Source organism: Onychostoma macrolepis, chromosome 05 (genome assembly GCF_012432095.1).
Source record: "Onychostoma macrolepis isolate SWU-2019 chromosome 05, ASM1243209v1, whole genome shotgun sequence".
NCBI classification, from domain to species: domain Eukaryota; kingdom Metazoa; phylum Chordata; class Actinopteri; order Cypriniformes; family Cyprinidae; genus Onychostoma; species Onychostoma macrolepis.
In genome coordinates this window covers 22,874,868-22,885,831 of record NC_081159.1, presented here as the reverse complement: position 1 = coordinate 22,885,831, position 10,964 = coordinate 22,874,868, and the positions used below count along the sequence as shown (strand labels likewise).

At 35.9% G+C, this 10,964-nt stretch overlaps 1 protein-coding gene across 2 annotated transcripts in view; it reads left to right on the top strand.

The window, feature by feature from the left end:
- The first annotated feature begins 2,878 nt into the window (after positions 1-2,878).
- trpm3 (transient receptor potential cation channel, subfamily M, member 3) overlaps positions 2,879-10,964 on the top strand; it is a 146,146-nt gene continuing 138,060 nt past the window's right edge. The window contains exons 1-4 of one of the 2 annotated variants that reach the window (XM_058774987.1): positions 2,879-3,173; positions 4,776-4,866; positions 6,156-7,395; positions 10,335-10,397. In XM_058774987.1, the coding sequence (XP_058630970.1) occupies positions 10,341-10,397 (57 nt within the window). In that variant the 5' untranslated portion in view covers positions 2,879-3,173; positions 4,776-4,866; positions 6,156-7,395; positions 10,335-10,340. The remainder of the gene's footprint in view (positions 3,174-4,775; positions 4,867-6,155; positions 7,396-10,334; positions 10,398-10,964) is intronic. The other variant, XM_058774986.1, reaches the window with a different exon arrangement.

Below are 10,964 nucleotides of genomic sequence, written 5' to 3'. Positions count from 1 at the left end.
TCAATCTCTTTTCCTTTAAAACCTTTAACCTTTAACCAAGGCTCGTGATTGGCTGTTTGCCAGTGATGTCACATTCATGTGCACATGCTCCACAAACTCAGGATCAAAGCCTGAGTTGACAAAGAAAGTTAATGATCAGCATCATGGTGCCAACAAAGCCAACTTGAAACTAATCCTGTAGGCTAACTAATTTGTTCATCTATCATCATGGTACAGGCCCCTGATCCGGGACGAGCTTGGTGCCATAACGAGAACGAGATTTCAGGTATTGCCAGTCATATCAGAGGGAGTGTGAAATATGAAGTGAGCCACAGACCTGGTGCCTGTACCATGATGGTGGCTGAATAAACTCAGGGTTACAGGATTAGTTTTGAGTTGACAAAACCAAACCAGTCCAATCCGGCTTTGTGGTTAACATGAAGCTGATCATTAGCTTTCTCTGTCAACTCAGGCTTTATCCTGAGTTAATGGAGCATGTGCACATGAAAGTGTGACATCAGTAATGTGCAGCCAATCACATGCCTTAAAACTATGATTCACTTCTTGTGAGAGAGTCAGTGCCAGGATTAAAAGATTGAACAATATGAAGAATTTAAACACATTTACACAGCATGATCATGAAACGATCTATCCATGAAAGAGGAAAACTTAAAGAAAACATCTTAAGCTCAGTGATTTAAAAAATAATAATTATAGGTATATTGTTCAGACACTCGCTGTGAATGTATTCCACCCTGTTAGGGACACATACATAGTTATCACAAAATTTTAATCATGTAAATGTTAAACAATAATGAGCAATAACAAGATAGTATATGTACCTTATGCCATAATGGTATTTTTTATTCTTGAAACAAAAACAAAACAATTATTAATGAATAGAATATGTCTTGATTATTAAGAACAGGTACATTTTTGTGCCCATTTTTGCCAACAGGATGGTAAATAATATAAAAATTGGCTCAAAAACATATATATGCTGGTAATGCTCCTCACCTCACAAAATAAGACAAAGGTATGCCAAACATTTAATGTTGCTTTCAAGTTTTTATTTAAAATTACTTGTCTAACAGGGTGGAACACCAGTGTTAACAGGTTCTAACAGCAAATGAGCTTTCCGTCATTGTCCTGCATGGTTTGTCATGTGTGGAACTGCACATAATATTGTTTCAAAACAATACAAAAACATTTAATCCAGATTTCCTTTGGGGGAGGGACACAAAAAATAGCTATGTGGTTCCTTATCACAATCAATCATGATGACAAGTGGCAAAACAAATCTCTGTTTAGGTGGCTAGAGAAATAATAACAAATTAGAGAGGACAGACATAAGAAATTATTTTGTTTTTATTTATAATTGATAAAAATAAAGATGCTGTAATTCGTTTTGATTAACTAGATTCTATGTACCTCCATGTTGCCTGGTCTACCTGTAAAGACCTTTTATTGAGGGCCTGCAGTTCTTTGATCAGGCACTATCTGATTGTCAGCATACCAGCTGATGTCTTTTCTTGGGCCCGGCCAGAAGAATTTCTAGATGCCATTTTTATTTTTAATGTTTTTAAAAGAGGTCTCTTTTACTCACCAAGGCTTCATTTATTTGATCAAAAATACAGCAAAAACTGTAATATTGTGAAACATTTTTACAATTTAAAATAACTGTTTTCTATTTGAATACATTTTAAAATGCAATTTATTTCTGTTGGCAAATCTGAATTTTCAGCATCTTTACTCCAGTCTTCAGTATCACATGATCCTTCAGAAATCATTCTAATATGCTGATTAGAATGCTGAATTTTCCAGGGTGGAAAATTTTGAGCTAAATTAGCTGTAGTTTTTTGAGTGATCAACATTTAGCTCTCTAACCTTCTACAGATGAACATAACTTTTATGTCAGATATGTTTTTATTTTATTTTTTTGATCGGACAAACATTCTCCATAATATAGCCTAACAGGGTGGAACTTTAAGAGTGTGACAAGCAGGAGAACATTTCAAAAACTTAAAAAAAGTTAGGAGTGAGAGTTGACACTTACCTCCATTTGTACAGTTGAATTCCAGCAGAAAAAAATAAACAATATCACTTCCTGAAAATGATCTCAGTGGAATTGTAGTCTATTTTGGAAGGCGAGGGAGTACATACTAACAGGGTGGAAGATGACTTTAGGGACATGGTAAATGAAGAAAATTGTAAAAAATAAATAAATATAGTTTCACATGATTTATATGTATGATTAGATGAAGTTTAGCCTTGTCCATAACATAATTTTAAAATATTTTGAAGTTGTTATCATTTCATGGTTTATATTTCTAGTGGAAGTTGATTACTTTGCACTGAGGACATGATAAAACTGAACGCATGTATCAATAAAAAGGTGTGTAAAAAAACTAAATATTTTTAATGTATATTATCTCTGTTTAAGTGATAAAGTAGACCTAATATGTATAATTTAAGCAATTTCATATAAATATGTGACTATTTTAGAGAAAATATGAGTAAGTAAATCACAGAGACAGAAAAGTCACTGTATAACAGGAGTGACCCACATCATAACATCAAATTCTCCTATTTTTTTTTTTTTTTACTACCTTTCTTAGCTTCATCTTTCTTTTGAAAGAAAATAAATGTATGTTAGATAATAAGTGGTAAATGACTTAATTTAAATGCCTTACAGACTCTTTCTGTGGCTTCATTTGACACATAAATCTATCTATTTAAATAATATAGATACTTCTTTATTTTGTTAGCCTACTAAAAATATTTTAGCTTTGCATAGAGACAAATTTGGTCAGATCACATACATATTAACCGTGTTGTATAGATGTTTTTCGACAGGCATGCGAAGGCTCTCAATAAATGATCCTGCCGAAATCTTCCGCGCGCGGGCATATTATTGTCATCACGATTAACTTCTGTCACGCTGCTCGCAGTGTTCACACAGAACTCAGCAGGGCTTGTTTAGCAGTGGGCTGACAGAACCAGAACAATAAAAGCAGCTCACTCCTACTCAAATGCTACCCGTGAACCTTATTCAACACTCTGATAGTCGGTTTCATCGAAGTCTGAGAACGTGAGGCAGCTAATTGGAATTTGCTGCAGTGAATCTGGGCAGCTTTCTTGTGTTCTAGAATAGATGACGGGCAGGAAAACAACATCAATGCTTTTATATGAAGGTAAAGGTCTTGTTAGGTTTTTCCCAAGCTCACATACTGAAGCTAAAATGTTGTAGTAGTGCAAATTATTACTATTCATTTATACATTCAAGTGGTTATTGGCAGCAAATTAATTAGCCTGTTGGATTATGATCTATATAGACATATGAATGTACTGTGTATATCAGGATTGTGCAGAATTGGTCATTCATTTCACTGAATAATTCTATTTGAATGGAAAAAGTGGAAAAAATTACACAGACCATAAGGTTTTCCCCAAAGATATAGGCTATGTCAATTGGTGAGTCACACATGTCTGTTCTGATATTATCTTGCATAGGCAAATACACTCACACATATGTGTTAGTGATCTGGTATTTATGGTTTATGAGGACACAGATGTGTAAACCAGATGGTGTTTTATGAAATTCAAAAATTGCCAATAGTTTTCTTTGAGGGGTAGGTTTAGGTGTAGGGTTGGTGTAGTAGGGCGATAGAACATATGATTTGTACAGTATAAAAACCAAAACCATTTACAAACCAATTGCATGTGTTTTTTTTAACTAAGCTATTAAATGCAATCTACAATTAATTAAATACCAACAGCGCTAGCTTTGTGTGTTATTAGACAAGCAATAAAATATCATTCTCCATTTTGTATTACACACACATAAGTAATAAAATTCATTAAGTTAATTTAAAAAAAAAAAAGTAAAATATAGCCATTAGACACACCTTCATAGGTCTACCAGATCAATGCCATGTAGCGATGAACAATCTGAATTTTGAAATGTTTCGAAACCAAACCAAGGTCTGAAACAATATGACAAAACAAACCTCATTTACAGAAACCACATGACTTGGATAACAATCTTTGAACCACCGATTTGGAACAAAAGATTCGTAAATGTTTCAAAGCTTTTTGAAGCAGTGTTTCAAAAGCGCCCATCACTAGCGACATGTGTAATTAGTTTGAAATGCAGGGAGTAAGGGAATACAATGACATAATTAGTACAAATATATTCTCATTTGAATGGTCCGATTCTGATTTCTATTGTGCATTAAGGGAGTCGAGACACTTCAATTCAGAATTCGCAAATTGAACTGAGACCTTCTTACGTTCAGAAGTCTGCTGTATGGTGTATATGTTTGCACCAGACTGTGTGGATCACATTGTGGTGCAACAGACTAGGATATTCCTACACAGTTCAGGCATGGGGTTGTTAATAATTAAATGACTCAGAAAGTGACTTAGGGGTGTGCTACTATGGCAACATCCTCCCCCCGCGGAGGTGCCACTTAGTGGGGTAGTGTAAATGTCGACTCCGTCTAATGTCAGTGGGGTTTGTCAAGTACACAAAACTGCCCGTTTTTGCTGGCTCTTTCACTTGTGTGAGGTCAGTAGGCAGGAGGTAGTTCTGCAAGGCTTTTGAGTGTAAATTCAGTGAACCTGCTAAAGGCCGTTGAGATTTCTGACTCCCCTTCTGATATGTGGCCCACTGCATCGAAACCCCCAAATAGAGCGAGACAGTAAAGTGATTTCTCTAGGCACTCAGCATCTTTTACAATGCATGTCAGGAACTGCTCAAAGGAGTGTTATAATCTTCTTTCTTTCCTTCCTAGGTTGGCATGTTCACAACGTTTCCTAGGCTTAGGACTGATATCTTGATGTATTATACGGTGGTTTCTTGAGTAAATGCCTTGCATTTTTAGGGTGAGTATTTCCGATTAAGACAATGTTCAACATAGCATCTTGTTTATTGCTAAGTCAATAAAGTAATGAGTATATTCAAAGTAATCACGAATTCTAAAATATGTAAATGATTTGCAGAGACAAGTCTTATGGCCACTTGGAATATTTTAAAAATATATTTAGTATTCATGATGTGATTTTAGAAAGCTATCAGGCTGTATTGGTTCTACTGATCAACTGTGCAGTCATGCGTTGTAAGTACTGGACCTCTGTGTAACAGTGTCTGGTTGCCATGGAGCTTTTTAGGATTATTTGGGTCGCTGATGGTCTGTTTAGACCTGATGGGTTCAAACATATGGGGCCTCTTCTCTGTATCATCACATCCCTCATATGTGCTAAAGATTTTAAATGGATATAAACAGCCACACTCACAGTGCTGATTGGGTTTTAGGTACTTAAATGAGAATATGAAACCATCCCTTGGGGATCAATCACAACTCTCCTTTTATCTCTCTGTCGCTTGCTCACTCTGGCACCGTTGCTAATTGACTCATCACATTATGGTTATTATAGAGCATGCTCATGGCTGGTTGCACTCTGGCTCTTTACTCATGATAACCCCTTAGAAATAGTCAATCTTTTTTGATGGACCGTATTTGAGAGAATAAAAGCACAAAAGAGAGTTCAGCTTGCCTCTGGGCCATTTTAAAAGGCTCATTACACTGCTGTATACAGTAATAAAGAAATACTGTAACTTTCTTAAACGCTTCCAGTAGGATGTAATAATAAAGAGTAGTTCACCCACAAATGAAACTTCTGCCATCATTTACTAACCCTCATGTCATTCCAAACACATTGCTTTTAAATCTTGATTGATTTTCAGTGAATAATGACTGATTTCATCCTGATCATCCCACAAATCTATTATATGGCTTCCTAAGACTTGATACTTTTCTTTTTTCTTTTCTTGTTGCTTTTTTCTTTTATTGTTGCTTTCTTGGCTTCATTGAAAAGATTGTTTGAAAAAAAGTCATAAAAAAGCAGCATTAAAATTCATCAAAACATTTACTTTAGTGGTACAGCAAAGAAAGAAAGAAAGTCTTAAAACATGGAATAGAATAATGGTTCCATTCCAATAATTTTTTTTTTTTTTTTAGCTATCCCTGTAAGATTTTGCTATGCATTTTCCCATAATAAACTCACTTACATAACATTACTGTGTAGATGCATAATATTTTGTGGCTTACTGCACATTTCATCAGTGAGTTTCTATTTGATTTATCTATCAAATATTCATACCAGTCTGCCAGTTTCAGAGACTTCCTCTACTCAGCTGAAGCAAGATTTCTCGCTCACATGAGATCCCTTTGATGGAGGAGCATGGAAGCGAATGTGTTTTGCTCATCCGGCTCCTTCTAGCCATGACAACCTCGGAGACAAGCCAAATCAAACCAGACCACCTCAATCCAAACAGCAGACAAACCATGAAAATGAGAAAGATTAGAGAGACAGAGAGAGGGAGGCATTATGAAGATAGAAATGAGCACTGCTCTGCTTTTATTTCTAGTACTTCAAACTAGATAATAAAGTAGAGGAAGGAAGGCTGGAAAGACGAAGAAGAACAGAACTGTCAGTGAAATCGGGAAGATTCGCGGCCCCCTGGTCTGTGCAGTGGACTCCACAGTCTCCTGCCATTTCTTGCACTCACCATTTCTATCAGTAGGGTGCTCGTCATTAATTCATTACGTAGAGCACACTAAATTAGCCCTCGTTAGCCACCGACTGTTTGCTTTATTTTATTTGACATCATTAGCCCCTCAATAAGAGAGCATTTATAGCCCCCTCACCTAGCAACCTGCATCTGTGAGCGAGCAAGCAAGCAATGCTACCCCAGCCCCCCTCGCTCACCCTCGACCCACAGGGCTTCCCAGACCCCCCTGCCACCCTCTGGTCCCCACACCTCCCGTGTCTCGTTCGGAGAGTCAAACGGATGTCTGTGGCCCAGGTGCCTCCCCTGATGACGTGTGTCATGCGTTGGTGACAGGGCAACAACAGGCATACACTCTCTCCTTCCTGCGCTCTCTCTCTCTCAGTAGACACTTATAAGTTCGGACACTTTTTTCCAATGAGCCATCTTGATTTCAGATCATTTGTGAAGCTTAACTTAAAATGGATGCTGAAGGACTTTGCAGACACCACTGAAGTAGACAACCCTCATAGTTGTGTTGGGGTCTGATGCTGGGACGCAAGGACGACGCATGGGAAATCTGGGCTGCCTGTTTCCGCTGGATGCCATGAATGCAGGGAATAGACCCAAGGGAGAGCCATTGCTGTCAAATGAGTCACAAGGTCAATGAGTCTCTCAGAGACTCACCTGTGAATTTTGAATCAAAACCGCAATTTTGTTTCTAAAAACTCTTATTAGGGCCTTTTTTTTTTTTGTGGCCTTACTTGAGCCTCCTTGAGACTCTGAACATTAAATCGTCTTGGGGTAACAGGAGAGACCTCCTTGAGGAAAAAGAAAGAACTTGGAGAGGAATCATCAAACTGGTAAGAGATATACACTGCTGTCTTTTAAAATGAACTTTGTGTTTCGCCACATGCACATTTGTTTTTACGCTGCTGTTAATATACAACTTAACCTCTATCATTGGAGTTTTGGTCTTCACTCATTTCTGATTAGTGTTTTTACAGTTTTGAAAGATGGCTACTACTTTTGAACTTCATGCTGATTAATAATGAGGCCAGTTGGTCACCATGGTATGCATTTGACTAGCGCTATGGTAAATAAATGATAGCTGTTACTCATTCACCATCTGTTGGAAACTGTAGTGAGCACAGAGCAAAAAGGCTTTCTACCATATGCTCTCAAAGGAGAAATCACTCATGCTCCTTTTTTGTATCAGTAACTTGCACAGATTATTCCAAAGGCAGACTATTGCATGATTTTAAACATATTATGATAAAAAAAAATTCTGATCTAGTCATTTTTATTAATAATAAAAAATAAAATAAAAAATGCAAATTGTCACTGCACAGGAATTAAAAAAGGGTTTATACTGTAAGCTGCAGACATTGGATTTTTTTGTCAAACATTTGGCCTGACACTGTGCCATACTTGGCTTATTAGTTTGATGCTTTACTTTCATGCCATAATGTTTTTAGTTAGTTAGAAATGATAATTAGGAAGTTATAGGGGAAATTGACATTTTAAGAACATTTTAAGTAAAATGTCTGGATGGATGTGACATTTGAGAGCACTGGATTTCTTGCATCTACAGTAATCTGCTTATTCTGATCCGGAGTAGAATAACTTGGGCAAATATTACTAAAAGAAGCTGTATTAGGAATGCATTATAAGCTATAGCAGAGCTAGCTGTTTATGTATATTTGGCATTGACTCTGAACCAGTTAGAATGAATGCTGACATTTGAAATATATTTTTTTAAATCCTAATATTTTGTTGCTAATATCTAGCTTATGCAAACATCCCTGCATACACACACACACACACACACACACACACACACACACACACACCTACTGACTTTGTTGTTGTGAAGCTTGAATTATTGATGGCTCCAGACTGCTAAAAAATGCATCCACAACCTTTTTTATCATTCAACAATCAAGAACCAATTAGTAGAGCAATCTGAAGTCTTCTTTAATCTTGACCGAGAGAGTGAACCATGTGTAACGAAGCTTGAAAAATAGACACTATGCTATGATAATCAGTTTTAGCAGGGAACAAGACTTTGCATACATTACAGAAATTCTGCCAAGTGTTTTTTCAATGTTTTTGGTGCTTCAAATCATGGGGCCTGAGCCTGACAGATAACAAATTAGTACACTCAAGAGAATGCACAAGCTGGATATGAGAGACAGGAGAACATGAGAATTGATGACACTATCACAGGTGTAGCCAAACTTTTGACTAACAGCTAAAGTCTGGTTCATGCTTATTTATTCTAGTTGAGAACTGCCCTCCCTCAGAAAAGACCAGTCAAGCAAAAATGTATTTTGTTTATGAACTACATCATAAGGTTCTGAAAGTAAAAGTCCCATTTATTTTCTTAATGAGGAACTGATTTTAAACTATAATTTGTAAACTTTTAAAAACAAACACTGTGAGCTCAGAGGTTGTTAATCAGTGGTACTTGTGTTAAAGCCTTCAGTACATGTTATTTCAACTTAATTATTTTGTAGATATTTAACAGCACAGTTCCTGGTAAAAAATTATGTTTGGACAAAACACTTTATTTTTGTATGTACAGAATCAGAATATTTTGCAGTATATTTAAACAGTTTCATCAACTTATTTTACATCGTTTTTAAATTGGTTGCAGTGCCTTATAAGAAATTAAGTAATTCTTTGCTTATTAATTTGCATATTGGATGATAATAAAACTGAAGTAAGCTGGTTGACGACACTGTTGTCTTAAGTAGACTATGTTGTCCCAAAGCTTTTTGCTGTATTGAACTTGTTTCATAAAGAACTTTACACAGTTATTGAACTGAACTAAATAAACTCTGCACTAACTGAATCTGAATAATGACACTATTGCTACAGCTGCTTTATTTTGGATTTGCCTCAGTTTTGAAGTTTGCATCATTGATTCTGTTACTTTCTTGTTTAATACTGTCAAGCTGTTTGAAATAATCTCTGCTGGGTAAAATGCTGTTTGAGGCTGAGACTGGCCCAGGTGTCACCCACTAATTGAAATATGAAACTGTAATAAAATCAATCACACACTATCCACACATTTCTTATAAGTTTTCACTGCACCACATTATTTAGGATGGAAATCCCTCCCCTCTTTTTTCATCTTTGACTTGAGTGGATTGCTTCTCTTTTTTTTAATAAATGAGAGCCCATTGTTGCTTCAGAGAAATTGCCACTGTGATTTAATCAGATGAGTAGTTTATGTCTTCCAGTTAACCCATGCTACTCCAGAGATTTCTGTCATTATAATTGAATCATTTAACTTTTCATAAAGCAAATGAAATGAAATTTAAATATCTTACCATTATAAATATATTTTCCTGCATTTGTGTCTCTCCAAAGCCACTTCAGGCTTACACATGCTGACAGATAAAGATGGTAACAGGTTTTATTGTTCTATAGCTGCAAAATAGCCATTACTCCTCTCACATTTAATAATAAACTGAGCTTCACATACTCACCCTTGCCTTGTGTGGCGTTATTTAGCTACTCAATCACTTGGATTAAGTCTGTCTTTATAAAGGTTTGTTTTGGTAAGGTTCATGCTTTTGTCTGAAACTGATACAAAGTGATTATCCTCCAGCCAGACATCCTTTGGAGGCATGAATTATTCAAAATACAAAAAGAGTGTTAATTTACTGATCTGAAAATGAATAATGTTGTCTTAAGTCTTACATTAACAGTTTTAAAAAGTATGCATTAATAACATTATAAATCTTTATTCAAATAAATAGAAAGTGAATGCTCTGTGTTCATCATTAAACAGGACTCCATGACAAGAAAAGTCCAGGCCAGGAGAGTTTTGCAGCCTCTTTGCACAGAAATGAAGGTAAGACTACAGTTTCCCAAAGCATTCATCCGGTTTTTATTTTCTATTTTTTTTTAAGTTCTACAAATATTTGAACCAGCAAATATTAAAAAAAAAAAAAATTCTATATATTTCTATATATATTCTGCCTTGTGTGGACCTTGGACAGACATGTTACTGAAAACTCTGGAAAACAGTGGAAAGCAGTCTCTGACTGATTTAATTTATCTCAAAATTGCTGGCCAGAGTAAGGGCATAATGGATAAAATGGCCACAGTGAATAATGGCAAATGATTGGCCCCTGTGAGTCAGATGTTGGAAGGTTGGAGACAAATTTTCTTTCTTATCAAACAGTCAATTTTAAATCAGATAGCAAATTTGAAAAGGTCTGCTGAATTTTTGAGGAAAAGTAAATCTGTAAATGGTTCCTGAGAATTATATACAAATCCTAATTGTATGCTATAAAAGTTATTTCTTTTGTATTTGAATTAGTCATGCACAGTCAAAGGTAAAGCCAACTCTAAATTAGATTAGCTTACTATTTTCTGTTTAATTGTTCCTAGAGCCATTTTTGTTTGTGATTTAAAA